The sequence below is a fragment of the Sprattus sprattus genome, assembly GCF_963457725.1.
Source record: "Sprattus sprattus genome assembly, chromosome: 18".
In the NCBI taxonomy this organism is placed as follows: Eukaryota; Metazoa; Chordata; class Actinopteri; order Clupeiformes; family Clupeidae; genus Sprattus; species Sprattus sprattus.
The window spans coordinates 729,668-751,899 of record NC_137916.1 but is presented as its reverse complement, the minus strand read 5'-3'; the positions used below and the strand labels follow the sequence as shown (position 1 = coordinate 751,899).

The following is a 22,232-nucleotide window of genomic DNA, read 5'->3' as shown; positions in this document are numbered from 1 at the left end:
ACAGTGGATGTGCTAAGTGCAGATTCAGTGTAACCAAAGAAACTATCCGAGTAGCAAAGCGGTACAAAAACATACACACACCGTCTTCTAGTCCTTTAGCTTCTTCACAGTAATTGAAAGAAGAAAGGAAAGAAGAGTGAACAGGAGTGGCTATGGATAATGAGATAAATAGAGAGTGAAGAGGGATAATATTGAAAGAAGGTGATCAAAATGGAGTGAAGCAGAAAGTTGGAGTGTGAGAAAAAGAAGTCTGAAAGGGATAGAGAGAAAGATGGAGAGAGAAAAAGTACAGTCTGGAAGGTGTCTCTTAATATTCCTAGTTATACAGTTGAATGGAGATGGACAGAAAGAAGAGGAGCCTTGGAACCTTGGCGCAGGTGTCAGTGAAGCACAGGTGCAAACCAGTTTAATTAACCTATTATGATCTCACAATGGCCCAGTCAATGGGAAAATTGTAGAGCGACAGATTCAAAGGATCATAAGTGTCCTCTATAAGACCTATGTGACAAAGCTCGAACAAAGTTCATTGGCAAAGGTCATGGGCGATGTGTCTCACTGTTTAACCCTCTATCAGTGTCATCAATCTTGGGCTATTTAACATCTGCTCCATCACTGGCAAGGGACAACTACTACAAGACCTCCTCCTCGACCGCAAGTATGACTTTCTTTGTCTAACGGAGACGTGGCAGCAACCCAATGACTTTTCTCAGCTGAATGAGTTTACTCCACCTGGGTTTGTTTACACTTCTCAACCCCGTCACACCGGCAGAGGAGGTGGTCTCGCGATAATTCACCGCAAGACCTGGAACCGTGCCAGTGTTCCAGTCCTTTGAATCTGTCGCTCTACAATTGAATGGTCCCACTCCAACTGTTTTAGTCAACATCTACCGCCCACCTAAACCTAATAAGGATTTCATTGATGAATTCATCACATTTCTCACCCACATCTGCTCACTCTCATCCAACACAATTGTCCTGGGTGATCTCAATATTCACAGGGACAACATTAATAATGCTTCCACTAAGGAGTTCACTTCTTGCCTGGACAGTTTTGGCCTCCAACAATGTATTGATTTCCCTACCCACTCCAAAGACCATATTTTAGACTTGGTCTGTTGCTCAGGTGCCACTCCTTTTAACTGTTCTGCTGTCGATCTCCCCATCTCTGATCACATGCTTGTTTCGTTTAATTTGTCTTTAACACTATCCAAAACCAAACAGTCACATGTTATGTCCTTCCGTAACATAAAAAACATCAATTTAGCTGATTTCAGAACAGGCATTGACAATTTCCCCATCATCAGTTACCCATGCACCCCGGATCATCTGGTTTCTCTCTACAATAATGGTCTCCAAACTCTGCTGAACTCACTTGCTCCCCTCAAAACTCGGACTGTCTCATTCACCCACCCAGCCCCTTGGTTCTCCCCTCACCTACGTCAGCTGAAAGCCAAAGGGCGCCAGCTGGAGCGGCTTTCCAGAAGATCTGGACTCACTATCCACAAGCAGATCTATCAAGCCCACGTCATCAAATACAAAGATGCCCTCTCCTCAGCCAAATCCCAACACTTTACAGAAAAAATCACTGCTAGTGCTGGGAACACTAGGGCCCTGTTCTCAGTGGTCAACAGCACACTGCGCCCCCCAGATTCCCTTCCCCCACACTTCTACTCCACTGACCACTGTAACTCCCTCATGTCATTTTTTAATATAAAATAGCCACCATCCACCAGAAACTAACCCCTCACATGTCTAGTTGTCCACCCCCTCTAGTTCTCCACTCCCCCATCTCTGTACCACTTTCATGCTTCCAACTCCCCTCTGCCGCTGAGTTATCAGATGCCATCCGGAAATCCAAACCATCCACCTGCCAACTCGACCCCCTGCCATCCTCCCTGGTTATAGCTTCCCTCCCCTCTCTACTGCCCCTGATAACTGCCATTATCCATTCTTCCATGACCTCTGGTTCAGTCCCATCTTCTCTTAAATCTGCTGCAGTGACACCGACGCTAAAAAAACCTGGCTCAGACCCCAACAACTTCAATAACCTTCGTCCCATCTCCAAACTGCCATTTCTCTCAAAAATCCTGGAAAAAGTAGTGGCATCACAGGTCCATGCCCATCTCTCCAACAATAACCTCTATGAACAATTCCAATCCGGTTTTCGCCCCCGCCACAGCACAGAAACGGCCCTCATCAAAATCACTAATGACCTCCTGATGGCAGCTGACTCAGGACTATTATCCATCCTCATCCTCCTCGACCTGAGCGCGGCTTTTGACACCATATCCCACTCCACCCTCCTTGACAGACTAGCCTCCATTGGCATAACTCACACACCCCTGGACTGGTTCCGCTCATATCTCTCTGGACGTACTCAGTTCATCCAGTTAAAATCATTCTCATCCCACCCATCCCCCCTCTCCACTGGTGTTCCCCAGGGCTCTGTCCTTGGCCCTATCCTATTCATCATATACCTCCTCCCACTTGGACTGATTTTCCGTAAATACAATATTCATTTCCACTGTTATGCGGATGACACCCAGCTCTACGTTTCCACCATTTTACAGGAAATCAAATCCTGGTTTTCTTCAAATTTCCTAAAGCTTAACAGTGAAAAAACTGAGGCAGTCCTCATTGGCTCCAAACACACCCTCACCAAACACCCCAGTTTCACCCTCACCATAGATAACTCCTTGGTTACCCCCTCTCCTCAGGTTAAAAGCCTTGGTGTCGTCCTCGACAGCACCCTATCATTCAATACCCACATCAACAACACCATCCGATCTGCCTACTTTCACATCCGCAATATCAACCGCCTCCGCCCCTCACTCACTCCCAACACCGCCGCAATCCTGGTTCACTCCCTTGTCACTTCCCGCCTGGACTAATGCAATTCCCTTCTCTTTGGTCTCCCACACAAACTTCTCCATAAACTTCAACTGGTACAAAATGCTGATGCCCGTATCGTCACTAGGACGACATCCATCAATCACATCACCCCCGTTCTATATCAACTCCACTGGCTTCCCATTAAACACCGCATACATTACAAAATCCTCCTCCACACAACCTATAACATAACATAACCTCGCGCCTCCATACCTCTCTGACCTCCTCCACATCAATGTCCCTACCCGGTCTCTCAGGTCTGCCTCCTCCATCACCCTGACCGTCCCCCAAGCCCATCTGTCCACCATGGGATCCAGAGCCTTCAGCCGCTCTGCCCCTCACCTCTGGAACTCCCTCCCCCCTGACATCAGGAACATTGACCCTAACTCAATCGCTCTTTTTAAGGCGAGACACTACAGGTGAATAGGGTAAAAATCTTAAATAAAAGGTATCACCATGAAACTTTCTCAGTTGATTAGTCATGTTTAGATGAGAAAAAAATGTATTACAAGTTTTTTGTATTTTGATGTTTGAATATGCAAATTAGGCGTTATCTCATTAAATATGTGCTAATTTGCATAATGTTTAAAATACCATGTCTGATCATGGGATGAAGCCAGGTTAAAAAATCCTTTTCCATTTTGTTGGCATATTAGATGGGAAAAAAATTACAGAGGGATTTATGGATATCTACTTTTGTTTTCCTGTAAATCAGAAAAGACTGTCAATAGCCTTAAAAAGTCGATTTTCGCCATGTTTTTGGGGATATAATGTTATATAATTCAGGCTAGGAATAATATATTTACAAATCCCTCTGTAAATGTCTTCATAATATAGTTGGGTACGAGACTGGAAAGTTTGGTGTATATAGGTTGAACTGAAGTGGAGTTATGATCCTTGGAGTATGACCAAAAACTCATTTTGAGAAAATCGCATTTAAAGATTCAGGAAGTGTCAAGCCATACCACGTGATGCGTCTGAGCGAATCACGTTATCAGAAACCACCGCAAACCAATGAAATTGCGTCCTTAGGTTTAAACCCCCGTTTTTGCTAACATCATTGGTTACTGCTGGAAAGGAAATGTCCTTATTTGGATTAGATAACGTTGTGTGAGAGCTATAGCGCTTTCCAACGGTACCAAACATGTCAGGAATCATAAAGCCGACATACTGCACGTTACGTTAGAATGCTAACTTTCCTGGAAACCTATGAGAATGCTGACGCCGCGAACAGACAAAATGTGAATAAATATACACATTAATGTATAATTAGGATATTTTCTTTATGCTAGTATGAAAGATTACATGTTTAGGGAGTGAACTAGCTCAAAATCTCAAAATTGACCACTGCTGAAAAAACGATGTTTTTGCCTGCCGTGTCTCGCCTTAAAACACAAATCAAAACACACCTGTTCAAGCAAGCCTATAACCTGTAAAGTTGTTGCTGTATTATGTATAATTATGTATAATTCAATGTTTTATTCAATGTTGTAAGGCGACCTTGGGTGTCTTGAAAGGCGCCCTATAAATAAAATGTATTATTATTATTTTACCCCATAGGGGCCGCCGATGGCCTGCTTGTATTCTCCCATAGCGTAACTTTTAAAGACACAGTGTTTATACTACAATATTAATATATGAAAAAATACCCCGCTAATGGATAGATTAACATCTAACTTTTATTTTGAAACCGGAAACTGGGTATGCTTTCATTGGCTTTTCTGAAGTATTTCTTAACTAAACCTTGCTACTAACAGATCGCCTAGGCCCAGTTATTCAAAAAATGTAATCTGGATCAAACTGATCCGGATTTGGAAATCCCATGTTTTGCTATCCAGGATCACTTGATCCAGATTACTTTTATGCCAGTTTTTCAAAGAAACTTTGGATAGGATCAAAGTGATCCAAATCCCAAATTTCAGAATTACCAAATCTCGATTACCGAATTTTAGAATGGAACCAACAGTGCAGCCTACAGGCTTAGCAAAGAACAACAAGTACACCGAAAAATACAGGTGGCCACAAATAGCCATTGTTTGTTTTAATTTTAAGAAACAGAAAAATGATAATGAACTGAAACATTTACATTCCTTATTTAGTTTTGGTAATAAACAAATTTTAGCACTGTCCAATGGAAACAAATTGATTGATCAGACTGCCCAGTGCCATGGACACAACCTTCACCTGATTACTCACAGTGGATTTGTCCACTCCCATATAGTCTCCTATGACTTGGTAGAAAGTCCCACATGCGTAAAAGCGCGAGCGCAATTAAGCACTGTTCCTCCACGGAACAAAAAATAGCACTGTCCAATATTCAAAGATTTTTAGGATCATTTACAGGACAAAGACCAGCTCTTTCCACCTCTGCCTTTAGGAGTTGTATCTCCATTTTCACTTTTGTCTGCTGCAGTTGGGTTAGCAGGAGTTTCTCTTTTGCCAGTTGAATCTGAATTTCTGCTCTTTCAGTTTCCTTTCGCAGAAGCACCTCATAGGCTTCACCATCCTGGCCCGAGGAATGTTTACGCTTTGTTTTAGCAACTCTAGAAACAATTGGCTCCATTGTCAGGGGGGGATCCATCCTCCTCCTCAATCGCTGGAGTAAGGTCCAGGACAAATTCCTCTGCAGGAGGGTTCGGCTCACATTCTCCAGCCTCTGTCATTGTGGCCTCTCCATTTCCTTCTACACCTTCTATACCGTGCAGAGCCTCCGACTTTTCGCCTCCGACGATATCGAGGACCACATCAGTGTAGTCACCCCTTTTATATGGCTTGTTACCAGTGCGAGGGTTTTTTGCCTCACTGAGGTCCTTGGTTGCCTTGGCCCGCAGGTTTTCCCAGCGCAGTGTTACTTGATTTCAGGTCCTCTTTTGGCCAGACCCCATGGCATTGATTCGGTTGGTAATGTCTTCCCAAATGGTGTCTTTACCTTTCTTGGTGACCTCCCCACCCTTTGCCGAGCTGAAACCACCTACTATTGTGGCAAAATTGCCCCGAACACCCTCCAGTAGTGCGCACGTTTCTGCCACAGTGAAATTAGGCCCTTTTGACTCCATGTTTTCTCCTTGGTCTCCATGATTTCTCCACTGATCTTATAAGCCTTGGGCATTATTGCTTTGGCCTGTGATCAATTAGGCTTCTAGTAATTAGCTCGTTGCTGGTTAATTGGTTTGAACACATCATGTTTTGCACACATTTCTCTTAACGCCTTGGGCATTATTGCTTTGGCCTGTGATCAATTAGGCTTTTAGTAATTAGCTTGTTGATGGTTAATTGGTTTGACCACTTAAACACACCATGTTTCGCACACATTTCTCTTAACGCCTTGGGCATTATTGCTTTGGCCTGTGATCAATTAGGCTTCTAGTAATTAGCTTGTTGCTGGTTAATTGGTTTGACCACTTAAACACATCATGTTTCGCACACATTTCTCTTAACCTACAGAGGTATCCAGATGGCGGTTATTGTTCATCGGTACCATAGGAGAAGGCATCCTGCTAGGGTGTACGCTGAGCGTGCCAAACCACTTGAGCAATACACTTCAGATGAACTGTATGCACGTTTTCGCTTTGGGAGAGATGACATCAAGTACATTTCAGACCTGATTAGACCAACACTCCAACACAAAACCCGAAGGAGTCATGCTTTGTCCGTGGAGGAACAGTGCTTAATTGCGCTGCGCTTTTACGCATGTGGGACTTTCTACCAAGTAATAGGAGACTATATGGGAGTGAACAAATCCACTGTGAGTAATGTGGTGAAGGTTGTGGCTATGGCACTGGGCAGTCTGATCAATCAATTTGTTTCCTTTCCAAAGGATGACCAGATTGCTCAGACTAAGTACAAGTTTTTTCACATGGGGAACATGCCTAACACGATTGGAGTTATCGATTGTACACATGTGCATATCCAAGCACCTCGTGAGAGGGAGTGGGAGTATGTAAATCGGAAGGGGAGGCTCAGCATCAACGTACAACTTGTGGGCAACGCCGACCTCATCATCACCAACTGTGTTGTAAAATGGCCAGGGTCTGTCCATGATGCACGCATTCTAAGACAGAGTGCACTATACAGAGAGCTCCAAACAAACCGGCCAAATGGTATTATATTGGGAGACCAGCGCTTACCCACTTTTCCATGGCTAATGACCCCTTTTCCGGTTGCAAATACACCTGAGCAAGCACGCTTCAACATTGCACATTGCAAAACAAGATGTGCCATTGAGCGGTTTGCCTGTCTTAACTACCTGCGAGTAGAACCTAAGGTGGCATGCAACATAATTCTGGCCTGTATTGTTCTGCATAACATCGCCACCAGGCGTCATGTCCCTTGCGATGCCAGTGACGCTCATGATGGACCTGAGCCTGATGTAGACCCAGAACAGCCACGAATGGTCCTACCTAGTGAGGGACACACTGGACATGCTATAAGAGAGGGAATGGTACGAAACTACTTTTAACTTGGAATAACTGTGTACAATTTTTGTGTACAAATGTATCATTATCATTTTGATTATCATTTTTATGATTTTAATTCATCCGAAATATGAATAAATGTATATCATTTGCCAAAAAACTGATTTTGTCATCATTCATTTTCTCAGAAAATTCAGAAAATCACAACTGAATCCACCCTTCTGGTGGGATCAGGATAATCTTGTTTTTTTGGATCAAATGTATCCCAAACCAACTTCAAAGTTTTGAACAACACAAAAGGAAGGTTTGATCCAGATCAAATGTAAAATCGGATTACGTGATCTGATCTTCTTTCTGAATCCATCTTTTGTTTTGAGCAACCCATTTTCAAGATTTGATCCAATCCGTTATCCGAAATCCCACTGGATTACTTCTGAAAAATACTGGGCCCAGGGGCCGGTATTTCAAAATGATCCAACAGGATTAATCCTCCTTGATTGGATTAAATCCTGATCAGATCCTTAAAACGGGTATTTTAAAGCAAATCTGATCCTGAAGATTCAGATTCAGATTTGGGAATCCACTCCTGCCTTTGATCTGGATTAAACACTGCTGTTGAGTATTTCAAAATTTAAGTGGGAAATCTGGATCAGTTTGATCCTAAAAATCAGGATCACCCTGATCCCACCTCAGAGGTGGATTTGAGGGAGATTACATGTAAAGGTTTGAAAAGTTTAAGTGTAACTTCTCCCAAAGTTTTTTGTTGTTTGATCAGTATTTATTTTCGTTTTCTTTTTCAGAAAACACAGTGAAAGTTTGAATATGAATGCCTTATTTAAGTAACAGTTTTTTTTGTTAAGTTATACCCACTGATAAAAGCCTCCACTGAAAATCAGTCAAATGTATTTATTAACATGCATTCAGCACACACAATTGATTTTCATAGCCAAAGCTCGAAAGGTAAATGCCATTTGGAGCAGGTCTATGTTAACTGCCTGTCTTCTCTTTCCACAAACATCTGTAAAGAAAAACAAATATTAAGGTTTTAGGGCTGTCCCTTGTTGACAACTGTTTCCTAGAAAGATATGTACAACACATTTTGAAATCTACACACAATGCCTTGCTAGTAAATGCATTCAAATGGACCGTGACATACAGACGCTAGCCTATTTACTAGCTTGTTAGCTCCTTAACACAGGAGTCAATGGAGCAGCGTTAGCTCGCATTAGCGCGGACTCGGCTTTATTTGAGATCGCCGAGCTCTTTTTTCAACTTTGTGATGATTGGTTATATTGGTTATATTGGTTCACTCAATATAATAATTGCCTTTCATCTAGTGTAAGGACGCATCAACACTGACCAAGATTATACTTTAATTTAGAGACAATAGTTGAGCTAGCTTCTCATTTTGCTGGTCAAATGTTCGCTCCATTTCCTGTTTCCTGTCTGTGATCCAGGGGGTGGGACGGATTTGGACATCCCAATCTGCTGGTATCAGGATCACTCTGATCCAATCTGGCAAGGTTTTGAAATACGGGGAGAGATCAGGTTAATCCGTGGATGAGAACAGGGGGATTTGGTTATCCGGATCATTCTGATCTGGATTACAAGTTTTGAAATACTGGCCCCTGAAGATTACAGTGTCTCTTGCAGTTAAGGCTATAAATCAGACACGTCTACGTTCTCACTGGATGATACCGTAGTTTTGTGCACCAATGACGACGACTAATCATGTTTGTATGACAGTAACCATTACTGTTTGAGAATTCAAAAATAAAAAACGTATTCAAAATAGAAATATAAGTATCCTCCTGTTTTTTCTGATTAGCTGATTCGCCAGTTAGGTCTTCGTATGGCGGTCACTTAGAAGTGTTGGTTTACAACTAGCACCAGCCTCATCGTAGACATAGACAAAAGTCATAGCTAGATCAGTGATGTTTGAATGGATTGTAAACCCATGACACTTTTATTTGCATAGATATGTAACATTTAATAATTGGTCTTTGAGGGAAGTTCAGTAAAGATAATTTTCACGTTACCTCACTTGTTGAAATGGCGGTCAATTTGTGACTTTCGCAACCTACGAAGGAAGCACCCGCGTCTGTGGGTGAGCGCTATTATTTGTACAAATAAACGACGTGGGTAATCGGCTGTGTTTTCTGTTTTTCAGAAGAAGTGTCTTAAAATTTGTATCGTCATCTCAATTTCCATGACCAGTTTGGCAGCTAACTTGCTAGCTATCTACATTGACTGAGGTAATGTGAGTCTAAGGAGTTCGTCTGGAGTTGGTTGGTTGACTCAGCCTCATCACTTACTAAACTGATCAGATTTAGATATATAACATGTGTAGTAAAACAAAAACTCACTTCTTATTATTCTTCGTTCGTCTCTACTAGTATTTCAAATCCCTCTTTTGTTTTGAGCTGTAAGCTTATGGTAACAACAGTAGCTAAATACAATCAATAGCAAGGTCATCATTGAATATTGAAAACCTCATATTGAAATGGTATTCAGCAGATTATTCGACAGCCAACTAGTAATATGCTGTGATGTTACATTTTAAGCTTGTACAGCTTTTATGCTGTAGAAAAGCTTATCACAATGAAATCAGGAACAAGGTATAGGACATCACTACTACATAAAATGTATAATAGATGTGATATAGCTTGTCCGTATGTAGTACACACTGGGATATTGAGCTGATGTTCTGACATAAAACAATTGACATAAAAATGGATGAAAGACAAATTACTTCCACTGTGATGGCTTACAATAATAGGATAGTTTTTTTCTTTTATGTGTCAGGTTGTTCCAGCTCATCTGAGATTAGAGAAGTGAGTGAGGGTGCTGTGGCAGCAAAGAGAAGTGAGGACATGGGGGGTACAGCATACGGCGCATGTGGCGAATATGGCGACCTTGTATTAATATATTCTTTTCTGTGCGTGTGTGTAACTTAGGTGCCACTTAGTCTGCATATGTACAAGAGCATGTTTAGACCAGAGGTGATAAAAAGGGAACTGTGCTTCTTTCGACCCCTGCAAAACTGCCATCCTTGCAATACAGGGAGCCTCAGACGATCCACCACGTGGGTTTCCCTGCTGAAAGCTAAACTTCTGTCTATTTATTATACGGCTGTTCAGAATGTTCCAAAAAGAACTGTTGATTTGAATGGGCCATCCCAACGTTCTACCCTACATTATTTCCTGCTAACAGACCGCTGCGAAAAGATAATGACAGCTGTCCTTGGCAATGGGTTTTGTGCTTCTAATTCACTCATTCCGCAAGAAGTCCGGTCATTTTAACGTAACAGACTCATGGTCATTTGTAGTCAGCAAGTAATGTGTTGCTATGTGTGACGCCCCGGCTCTGCCATGCCGTCAGGGGTTACGGCGCTTCCTCCCACTGCCTATGTGGTGCTCTTATACACAAGGCTCTGTGGTTTTTATGTGTTCATGTCTCCTGTTATTCTCCCTTCAACCTGTAGGAGGAACTGGAGATTAACAGCTGTTGTTAATGAGGGGCGGGGCTCCATGTGATGACCGTCACTATATAGCTGTGTCCTGGGAACCTCAGAGGAAGACTCATTTCTGCTCTGGCCTGACGCTGGAAGGCTGGCTGCAGCATTCCCCTTACCTTTACTTTATGCATTACACATAGTCAACATTACTGACGTACATGACACCTTATTTTACCGACCTTCTCACTTACTGACTTTTGTATTTATTGGTAAATAAATGTTATAATTGTTAAACGTTGCCCGACGGTGTCGTGTCTTCCCTATGTCATGGCTACTGTGAGCCAAGTAACCGTGACATGTGGGGGCTCGTGCCGATTTGTAGGATCCGGAAATAGTCTGCTTTAAGCAGTGTTTAAATTGTCTGCTTGATGCAGTGTTAAAATTGTCTGCTTGATGCAGTGTTCAAATTGTCTGCTTGATGCAGGGTTAAAATGGTCTGCTTGATGCAGTGTTAAAATTGTCTGCTTGATGCAGTGTTCAAATTATCTGCTTGATGCAGTGTTCAAATTGTCTGCTTGATGCAGGGTTCAAATTGTCTGCTTGATGCAGGGTTAAAATGGTCTGCTTCATGCAGTGTTAAAAGGGTCTGCTTGATGCAGGGTTTAAAATGTCTGCTGTATGCAGTGTAAAGTCCCATGTTGGCTGTGATGGCGACGTGCGGTGAATAACTCTAGACTATCCTACGTTCTGTGGTGACGTGAGGTGAGTAGGTCTAGTGGTAACTGGCGAGGGGTTTTTGTGAATGGAGTTGTAGGCGTGGATTAGGCCTGCTGTTTACTCGCCTGGTTGTATGGGAAGATCTGCACTGTCTAAGTGGTAACGTTAATTTAAGGCATTTATTGTAAGGGGAATTGTAAACTTCGATCTCAACGCAATACCCGATCGGTTTTGTTTTGTGTGGTGTAGTCGTGGGTTTTTCATAGTCGGGCAACTAGTTACAAGAGCAAAAGCTTTCCCCATTGAGAGCGCTTCCGCGCTGGGCTTTAGGTTCCGGTGACGGGAGTCTGGGCCGGCGGGCACCGCCGCTGATTAAGGCTGCATCGACTATGGTCGGGATAGCTGGCATCTGACGGTATTGGTGAGTGTACATTTATCATTGTTCACTGATCCCCGGTTCTTGGGCTCGGTCAGAAGCTAGGTCAGTTTAGTTGGGGGGTAAATGTTTAGGGGGAATGCTCATTGATTGGGTTGCCCTGCTATGTTAAAGGGATAGTTCGGTTTTTAAGACATGAATATGTATGGCTTCCCCGTCACCAGTGTCATGCAATCATGCATCACTTACCCCCGACAGCGTCCTGTGAGCAGAGTTCTCGTCCAGTTTTGGTCAAACCGAAAGTAGTCCGGCAGGTTTGCTAGACCCAGCAAAATAAAAAGTTTTTCTTCCCAAAACATTATGTGTTCAAAAGAGTGATATATTTGCATCCCAAAAACATTGTAGTGGAAAAAGTCACACCTCGTTATCACTTGGCCCTATTTTCAATACGCTCGATACTGCAGAGTCTACGGCAGATACTACTAGAGAGTCTACCTGTTTGATTCGCGAAAGTTGATTCGCGAAAGTTTGATTCGCGAAAGTTTGATTCACCAAAGTTGCCTGAGAAAAACGTCCATCACAGAAAAACGATGCTTTATGTCAATATTATCAAATGTTGTCTCAGTTTTCAGTTGGCTCACTTCTGTACATGGTTGCAAATTGTGTTGAAAGGTCTGTTAACTATTGTTGCAATCTTTATACTTCCTTGTATATGTATGATGTGTATTTCTACATGTATTAAAGTTCTCATTTCTAGTCTAGTACGTGATTCTATGCAGAATGTAATGTTGTCACAGGAATTGATGCCCTGCTGTCTCTTCAAGAATATGATTCTTTAGTGTAATGATGTCTATGCAGAAAGCTGAAGGAGATGATAAACAGGAGGGAAATGTGAAGAAAATATGCTTTATAATTTTATCATGTTGTGTTTAAGTTTGTGAAATAGATTTTCCATGTGTTTCTTTGTTCTGTTGAGAAAGAAGTTTGTGCCTGGTATGAGAAACAGGCCACTGTGGATGTTAACTTAGAGATTTCATGAATGTTTATAGTAACTTAATTTATTGCCTTAGTGCCTGGTACAGAGAGAAGCAAGAGACCCTTTATGGAGCTAAAAGTATGAACAAAAGATCTGGGGAGTGTCTTCATTTGTGAATATGTGAATATTAATTTCAATAAAGAGCAGACATTTTGTAGGAGAGGTTAGTGCCTTGCTTGAAGCGATTCATGCAAGTCCTCCTCTGGGGCCCTGAGTAAATGTCTGTATTTAATAATATTCTCGGGTGTGTGAGTCTCAATTCTGAGGTAATGAATACAGTTCTAGGTTAAGGGTTATTTTCATGACACTTACTATACCCCATACCTTATGCTAGCATTTATAAACAATATACATTATTGCAACCACTGAAATGTTTCTCTGTCCCTACATCCCTTACCCCTGTAACAGTAACCCTATGAGCACAGTATATACCCACTAGACTGGTCTTGTGTGTATCATGTACACACCACTGGATGTCTGTATATATATTATGTACACCTACCAAATGTCTGCTGTGTACAACATTTGTTGTTTCCCTTCTCCTTCTGCCACACAACCCTCCCCATCCCCCCCTTTCTATCTCCACCCGGCTGACCTCAAGCAGATGGGTCCCCCCTTATGTGCCGTGGTCCTGTTAAGGATCCTTCCTGCCTAACAGGGAGTTTTTTCTTGCCCCTGTTGCCATTGTGCTTGCACTAAGGGGGTTAGGGCACTGGGCTCTTTAAAGCGCCTTGAGACAATTGTATTGTTATGTCGCTATATAAAAAAAATATTGAATTGAATTGAATTGAGAGAAAATTGAACGAAGCAGAGAGATGGAGTGTGAGGAAGGAAAGAGGACTGTAAAGTCAAAGAAGGCTGACAAAAAAGTTGAAAAAAGAATAGAAATTGATGGACAGAGTAATGGCAGAGTAAGTGGCTGTGGATAATGAGAAAAAGAGTGAGTGAAGAGGGGAAGTAATGTAAGGAAAGAACCCTGCACCCTGCCACCCTTACACCCTTATGTCTAACATCTCCACATGTACCAAACTAAACAGAATGCTGAATGCATAAGTGTCCTTAACAAGGCCTTTCCGCCAAAGTTAGAAGAAGTTTCAACGATAAGAATAATAGTAAGAAAGAATAATAATAAGAATAATACAAAGAAGAATAAGAAGAAGAACTAGAAAATGCATTTCCTGAAGGAAATACCAGTGCATGAAATGCAAAGGTTAAGAAAGGAAGAAGAAAAGAAAGAAGAGTGAAAGAAGGAAAGAAGAAAGGAAAGAAGAGTGGAAGAAGGAAAGACAAAAGGAAAGAAGAGTGAAGAAAGGAGAGAAGAGTGGAAGAAGGAAAGAAGAAAGGAAAGAAGAGTGAAAGAAGGAAAGAAGAAAAGAAAGAAGAGTGAAGAAAGGAAAGAAAAGTGGAAGAAGGAAAGAAGAGTGGATGAAGGAAAAAAGAAAGGCAAGAAGAGTGGAAGAAGGAAACAAAAATGGAAGAAGAAAATAAGAAAGGAAAGAAGAGTGGAAGAAGGAAAGAAGAGTGAACACGAGTGGCTCTGGATGAAGAGATAAAGAGAGAGTGAAAATATTGAAAAAAGGAGATAAAAATGGAGTGAAGAAGAGAGATTGAGTTCGAGAGAAAGTTGACTGAGAGAGAAAGATGGAGAGATGGAGAAAAAAAAAAATAGAGAATGGATGGTGTCTTAATGTTCCTAGTTACAGTTAAATTGAGAGGGACAGAGAGAGAAGAGGTTCCTTTGATTTGGCACAGGTGTCAGTAAAGCACAGGTGCAAGCCAGTTTAAAGACCCTATTATGATGTCATAATGGCCCAATGTAAGTCAATGGGAGAAATTTATATTCGTTTTTCTTTAATATCTTAAAAGTATAAAGTTTAGAAAAGTGAAAAATACATAGCATAAGTGTCGTTCACAAGACCTACGCGACAAAGTTTGAATGAAGTTTCTACGTTAAGCGGTTCGGGCTGAATTAATCGCAGAAAAAGGTAACAAGAATAAGAAGAAGAAGAAGAAGAACAAGCCTAGGAATAACAATAAGAAGCCTAGGAATTACAATACAGGACATTTCATGAGCTCATCTCTTGCCTGGACAGATTGTGTCCACTTTCCAACAGACCTGCTCGATCTCCCCAGTCTCTTTATGGCTGAGTGATGCCCTCCGAACGCAGCGCTCCAATCTCAGAGCAGCTGAGAGAAAGTGGCACAAATCTGCAGCACCGGACGATCTTGCAAGCTACCAGGCACTTCTGTCCTCCTTCTCATCCAGCATCTTTGCTGCTAAGAAGACTCCTTTTTCACAGAGAAAGTGGCAGCCATCGGGAAACAACAACCGTCAATGGCTCATTGTTTCCTTCTTTTATCCCTCTCACTGAAGGTGAGGTCTCCTAAATTCTAACAGGTAGCTGTCCAACTACAGTCCCGCTGGACCCCATCCCATCCAGCATCCTTCAAGCCATAACGCCTGCCGTCTTACCGGCAATCACAGAGGTGATTAATGCTTCATTTAATTCTGCATAATTTCCCTCTCTTTTCAAAGTGGCTCGGGTAACGACGCTGCTCAAGAGGCCATCTCTTGATCCCACTCAGGTGGAAAACTATCGACTGGTCTCATTCTCATGCTCCTATCTAAAACCATTGAGAGGGCAGCTTCCAAACAGGTCACAGAGTTCCTGTCAAGTAACAATATCCTCGATCCAAACCAGTCTGGATTCAAAAGCGGTCACTCCAGCGAAACAGCCCTGTTGTTTATGACGGAGGCCTTAAAAACAGCTAGAGCAGCAGCTCAATCCTCAGCTCTTGTCCTGCTTGACTTATCTGTTGCATTTGATACAGTCAACAACCGCTTCCTTCTGTCCATACTGTCAAGTATGGGCATTCCTGGCAAGGCGCTCTCCTGGTTTGAATAGTACCTCACTGGGCGCTTGTTTAACATTTCATGGCAAGGTCAGCTGTCTGTACCTCACAACCTCACCACAGGGGTGCCCCAAGGCTCAATGATGAGACCACTTCTCTTTGCCATTTACACCAACTCGTTGGGCCCTATCATCCGCCTGCATAGATTTTCCTATAACTGTTATGCTGATGATACTCAACTGTTTCTGTCTTTCCTTCCTTACTTAATCACTGTCTTGGGGCTGATCTCGGACTGTCTTGCTGTTATATCCACATGGAAAAAAAATCACCACCTTCAGCTGAATCTGGCCTAAACGGAACTGATGGTCTTTCCAGCCAAACAGGTCATCCACCACAACATGAATATCAATATTGACTCCGTATCTCTTGTTCCATCCAAAACAGCAAAAAAACCTCTGGGTCATTATTGATGACCAACTGACTCTCATGGACCACATCACCTCTGCCACCAGTTCGTGCCGCTTTGCGCTATTCAACATCTGCAAAATAAGGCCGTACCTAACCCACCCAGCTGCTGGTGCAAACCTTGGTGAGTTCCCGCCTTGACTACTGCAACGCACTCTTCACAGGCTTGCCGGCTTGCGTGGTGAAACTGGGTTCAGATGCTCCAGAACACGGCAGCGCGTCTGGTGTTCAACCAACCGAATAGGGCACACGTCACCCCGCTACTCTTTGAGCTCTACTGGCTGCCTGGAGCTGCTCGCATTAAGTTCAAGTCATTTATGCTTGCCTACAGAGTGCTGGCTGGGTCAGCTAACACCTACCTAAATGCTCTTGTAAGGGAAAATGTTACACCCAGGATGCTGCACTCGTCTAGTGAGCGTTGTTTGGCTCTGCCATCTGTGCAAGAAGGCAATCCAGACTATTCTCATTTGTAGTTCCATATTGGTGGAACGAACTGCTTAGCACTACCAGAGCAGGGGTGTCCCTCTCTACCTTCAAGAAGCTTTTGAAGACCCAACTCTTCAAAGCCTCCCTTCCTAAACTGGCAATTTGACTATTGCTTAACTTGAATTTACAGCGATTATATTCCTGCACTTATTTTTATTTTCTATTTTGTTTTTTCATTTCTTATTTAAAGTAGTATTTATTGTTACACCAGGGTTCTAATGCTTGTAGCTTGACTATTCTCTCCCTTGTACATAGCTTTGGACAAGAGTGTTTGCTAAATGACTAAATATAAATGTACTGTAATAATGAGATGAAGAAGAATAAGAAGACACCAAATACGATAGAGGGTATATCATGCACTGTAATACGAATAAGTATAAGAAACGTAGGAATAACAATACAGGGCATTTCATGCACTGTAAAAAGAACAGTATAAGAAGCCTAGGATAGTGCAGGGCATTTCATGCACTGTAACTAGTCTAGTGAATTTGCTCCTCTTTGCAGTGAGGTGAGGATTGACTTACTCTGCGACCTTCTCCTGTTCTTTGAAATCCTTTGGCGTGCCCTTTGAACTGTCACTCATCATGGACATCACACTCGTCATGGACATCACACTGGACACAGGTGAAGGTGGCCTTTCTTTTCGTGTCCTATGACCACAAGACACAAGAGGATTTTTGAGACTCTGAATTTGGATGATTTTCTGGGGGAATGGGGAAGGTGTTCTACCTTTAGAAACCAGACCACTAAAAATGCTCTCTACCTTAATTCATCCGAAAGTTTGCCAATTTGAGGTCAAAGGTACTTAAAGGTCAGGTCAAAGGAATTTAAAACAGCAGTAAGGGGTTTTGGTCAAATACTAGGGAGATGACTACCTAAAGACCAAAGCCTAAAACCTTCCAAACAACCAACAGCCCAGTTTACACTAATTGTTTGCCAACATGCTAACTGGCGTGTTTTGGTGATATTATTGGCGATGCCGTGCTGTGAAGGCTTGTCTCAGGGTGATCTTACCTGAAACACAAAACTACATAGTGCTCAATCAACATTCAACCTCCATATTGTCTGATTACAGTCTGACTCCTATGTGTATGCTGTATAAACCTACGTGTCAAACTGTAACAGCACAGACCTGTATGCATCAAAAGGCAGATGTGAGTGTGTGGGATCACCTCAGACCTGTATCTACATGCATCAACAGGCAGATGTGAGTGTGTGTGATCACCTCAGACCTGTATCTACATGCATCAAAAGGCAGATGTGAGTGTGTGGGATCACCTCAGACCTGTATCTACATGCATCAAAAGGCAGATGTGAGTGTGTGGGATCACCTCAGACGTGCATCTACATGCATCAAAAGGCAGATGTGAGTGTGTGGGATCACCTCAGACCTGTATCTACATGCATCAAAAGGCAGATGTGAGTGTGTGGGATCACCTCAGACCTGTATCTACATGCATCAAAAGGCAGATGTGAGTGTGTGGGATCACCTCAGACCTGTATCTACATGCATCAAAAGGCAGATGTGAGTGTATGGGATCACCTCTCAGGCTTCTCTGGTTCATCTGGCTGTTGCTCCCTCGGCTTGGAGAAGGGAGCAGACTCCAGATCTACCCCCTCCGCAGGTAAAGACATGTGTCTCAGCTCCTCTGATCCAGGTACTCCTTTAATCTGGGCTTTCTCATCAGCTCCCCCTGGCTGCTGCTCAGGGAAACTCGTTTTCCTCGTTTTCAAGGAGCCTTTCACCACATTCGCTTCCCCCGGGATTGGCTCAGTAGCTTCCCCTGGCTGCTGCTCAGGGAAACTCATCTTCTCACTCCCTCTTCCTCTGAGAGCAGTTCTGCTTATCTCACCTCCTATACGGGTTGCAGATGGACGCAATTAAGCTCTGGCAAATTATTTTCTGTTTTAACGTCAATATTTTCAAAAGCAAATGTCTGCTTTGAGTCATTCCATGTGAAGTGTACCAATGGCTCCCACTTGACTGTCACAGATTTGGCTGAAAAAATGCAAGGTTGTTCATACACTTCTTAATAGGCATAGTCCCAAATATCAGCTGGGTACTCCCAATAGGTTTGTCACAAAAAGATGTTTTAGCACCTGTCATGGTCATTTTCAGACGCCTTTTTAGCAGCGTTTTCTGAAGAGCCATTTTAAAATAGCTATAACTAGAAAAGAATTTAAGCTAGCTCCTTTAACCTTTCTAGGCTTAAAATCTGATACCATTATCTGAAGAATATGGACTTCCAAGGGTGTGGCTTGGGTATATCATAGTATTCAGGGTGAATTTGCTCGATAAATGTAATCTATGCTCTGTTGCAGCATCTTTGAAGGCCTGTGGAAAGCTCAATGTTAAAGCTAGAAGCTTGCTATTATACACAGACCTTCCTATGTATGCTCTGTATATTGTATTAAAAAACACCATGTGATGAATGCTCTGGAAGATATTAAAGCTTGAAAATGGATAAAAACCCATTTGGTGCAATTTGTGGCATGCTATAGATAAAACATTACAGCATTTATCAACATGAAACTAATTGTTTTGGAAAGATTAGATATTTGCTTTTTTGTGATGGTGTTCTGTATAATTTTCTCCAAAAATATTTTTTGAAAATGTGGGATTTTTGTACACGCCCAGCATTTAATGTGTCGAACCTCGACCGGCCAGGAGATGCCGCCAGAACCCACAAGCCCTGTGATTTGGCACAGGAAACCCCGGCACATGTCCCAAGCCCTTGCAAAACAGATGCCAGGTGATCAGAGGAATCACCTGTTCCCTGTTTCAGGCAGCTGTCTTAAGCCCCTTGTTTCTGATCTTCGTTGCTCAGTCATGGAATTTCTACCCGAGGAAAGGACTACTCTTTGCAAACCAGCTCCTGTGTTATCTTGATCCTTGTTCATATCAGCTAACGGTCTGTTGGACTCTCCTTGTTTTCTGTGTTTTGGATGCTTTGTGGACACTTGAGTTTATTGCCTGAAGATGGTTTTTGAGTTATTTATGGAAGAACTACTTTTTTAGTGATGGCGAATTGAAGCTTCATGAATCTTTAGAGCTTTCCAGCCAGACATGTTGAAAAAAGGTTCACTACTCGAAGCATCGTTCGCTCTCTAGTGACACCTACTGGTCAATAAAAATATGGTGTAAGAAAGGCAGTGATTTTTTTTTAATTTGTTGTGGTGCGCAAGGCCAGCTAAAATTGTACAATAAAGGCTTTATTTTTTCTATTCTTTTCTCTAATAATAGTTTGACCGAAGATTTTAGGATTGTATGGTGGCACAACGGTTAGCGACGTCGTCTGGGAGATCAGTCTATTTAGTTTCAAATCCAGGCCTAAGCAAATTGTAACTAATGCTTTGGATAAAAACGCCTGTTAATTATCTTTACTCTCTTCTGTATGCTGATGGAACAGAGTTAAAGTGCTTTTGGAATAATGGTCAGTACTTTTGTAAAACCAAGGGTAGTGAGAGTGCTTTTGGACAACTGGTCAAGGGAGAGAAAGTGCTTTGTGCAACCGGATCAAGGGCTTTGTGTTTTCAGATCCTTTGTGTTTTGTGGCATAAAACCCCTCTGTTGAATCCTTCAACCTAGTCTCCTGCAATTCTGCTTATACACCAACTTAACACAAAGGCCTATGGAAGTATATTCGGTAACACTTTCTATGAAGCCCAGCATTATAAGGCCCTATAAGGACATTATAAGGGCCTTAATAATGACTTACAATGACTTAACTAGTTTTTAAAGGTATTATGAATGTTCTTATAGTGCTTCATATATGCAGGCTTCATAGGATTCATGATTACCCACACAAACCTATGATCACATATTTATAATGCATCATTTTATCTTAGATTACAACCATTTATAATTAACTGACATAACGTTTCAGAGCAGTGGATATGAGTCATTGTGGAGATGCTAAACATAGTTATAAAGAGTGCTACAATGACTTATAGCTACTTTTAAAACGTCATCATTAATGTCCTTATAGGACCTTATAAAGGCAGGCTTCATAGCAAGTGTTACCCGACAGTCACATATTTATAATGCATTATTCCGTCTTTAATTATAACCATTCATAATGAACTGATATAATGCATCATAAAGGTGATTATGAGTCATCATGAAGAAATTATACGTAGTTATAAAGTAGCTATAAGTCATCGTAGCAATCGCTATAAGTCATTATTAAGGCCCTTATAATGTCCTTATAGGGCCTTATAACGCTGGGCTTCATAGAAAGTGTTACCGTATATTCAAATGGTAACAAAATGCCCTTCCTTTATGACACAGAGCTTAAACTGCACAAAATGCTTTTGATGCATGTTAAATTGTTAAATTGTAGTTGAAGGAAAACCCATAGATAGTCCTCAGATTTTTAAATATTTGAACTAGTGCTGTCAGTTTAACGCGTTATTAACGGAGTTAACGCAAACCCATTTTAACGGCGTCAACTTCGATTAAATCGATTAACGCATTGTTAAATTATTATTTTTTTTTTTTAGATTAACGTTCTTTTTGGCCTCGCAAACTGTGTAGGAGGCTTACGTTACGTTTTTTATAAGGCTAAATTCTCCGCCTTATAAAAGCACGTCTTAACAGGAAGCGCATTTTCATTGAGTCTGAAAATTGATGGCAGCAGTTATAAGAGCAAGGAGAAGAAAGAGACGGCGCACAGAAATAATTTTTTCAACTCCTACAACACATTTTCAGTTAAGCGAACCACAAATCATTAGACGGTACAGGTTAACCAGCCACGCAATACTTCAATTACTGGACCAGATCAGAGAGACATCCAACCCTCCACCCAGCGATCACAGTCCATTCCATCAGTTGTTAAAACTAATTTGCAAATATTGGCCTCCGGATATTTCAACCAGTTTGTGGAAAAGTGAATTCCCCTTTCCACCGTCAACATTAACATTGACTTATAACTCACGTTGCCCCGCAGACACGGGAGAAAGACACTTCACTCTCATTGCCGGCAGGAGCGAAAGAGAGACCAGTAGGCCACAGCTGCCCACAGCTGCCGGCCACCCTCCGGTTACCAGCCCGAAACCCTAACCAGTAGGCCACAGCTGCCCACAGCTGCCGGCCACCCTCCGGTTACCAGCCCGAAACCCTAACCAGTAGGCCACAGCTGTCCACAGCTGCCGGCCACCCTCCGGTTACCAGCCCGAAACCCTAACCAGTAGGCCACAGCTGTCCACTACTAGTGGAATTACAGTAACGTGTTACACTGCTAGTAACTGTAACTAGGTACTAACTTTCAGTAACTTGCCCAACACTGATAACTATTAAGAAGTGTATGAACAATTTCAGCCAAATCTGAGATGTGTGGAGATTTTCTTAAATTGGTACGTTTGGCATGGAATGACTCCTCTGCTATAAACACTAATCATAATAAAATAAAATACTTTCCTTATCGCGATCTTGCTCTGTGTAACCTAAGCGTCTTTGTAGGACACCGATGCTAATTTCTGACACGGAAACTCTTCCCTGACTCAGCCTTCTCTCTTTGGGAGCTGATTGATGCC

The 22,232-nt window shown here is 42.2% G+C and overlaps 1 protein-coding gene across 1 annotated transcript; it reads left to right on the top strand.

The window, feature by feature from the left end:
- Positions 1-6,346: 6,346 nt before the first annotated feature.
- Positions 6,347-7,351, top strand: LOC308379616 (putative nuclease HARBI1; the record flags this gene model as incomplete). The annotated part of the gene is made up of 1 exon (XM_080856831.1): positions 6,347-7,351. The coding sequence occupies one exon, from the start codon at positions 6,347-6,349 to the stop codon at positions 7,349-7,351; it is 1,005 nt and encodes a 334-aa protein (XP_080712957.1).
- Positions 7,352-22,232: the final 14,881 nt, after the last annotated feature.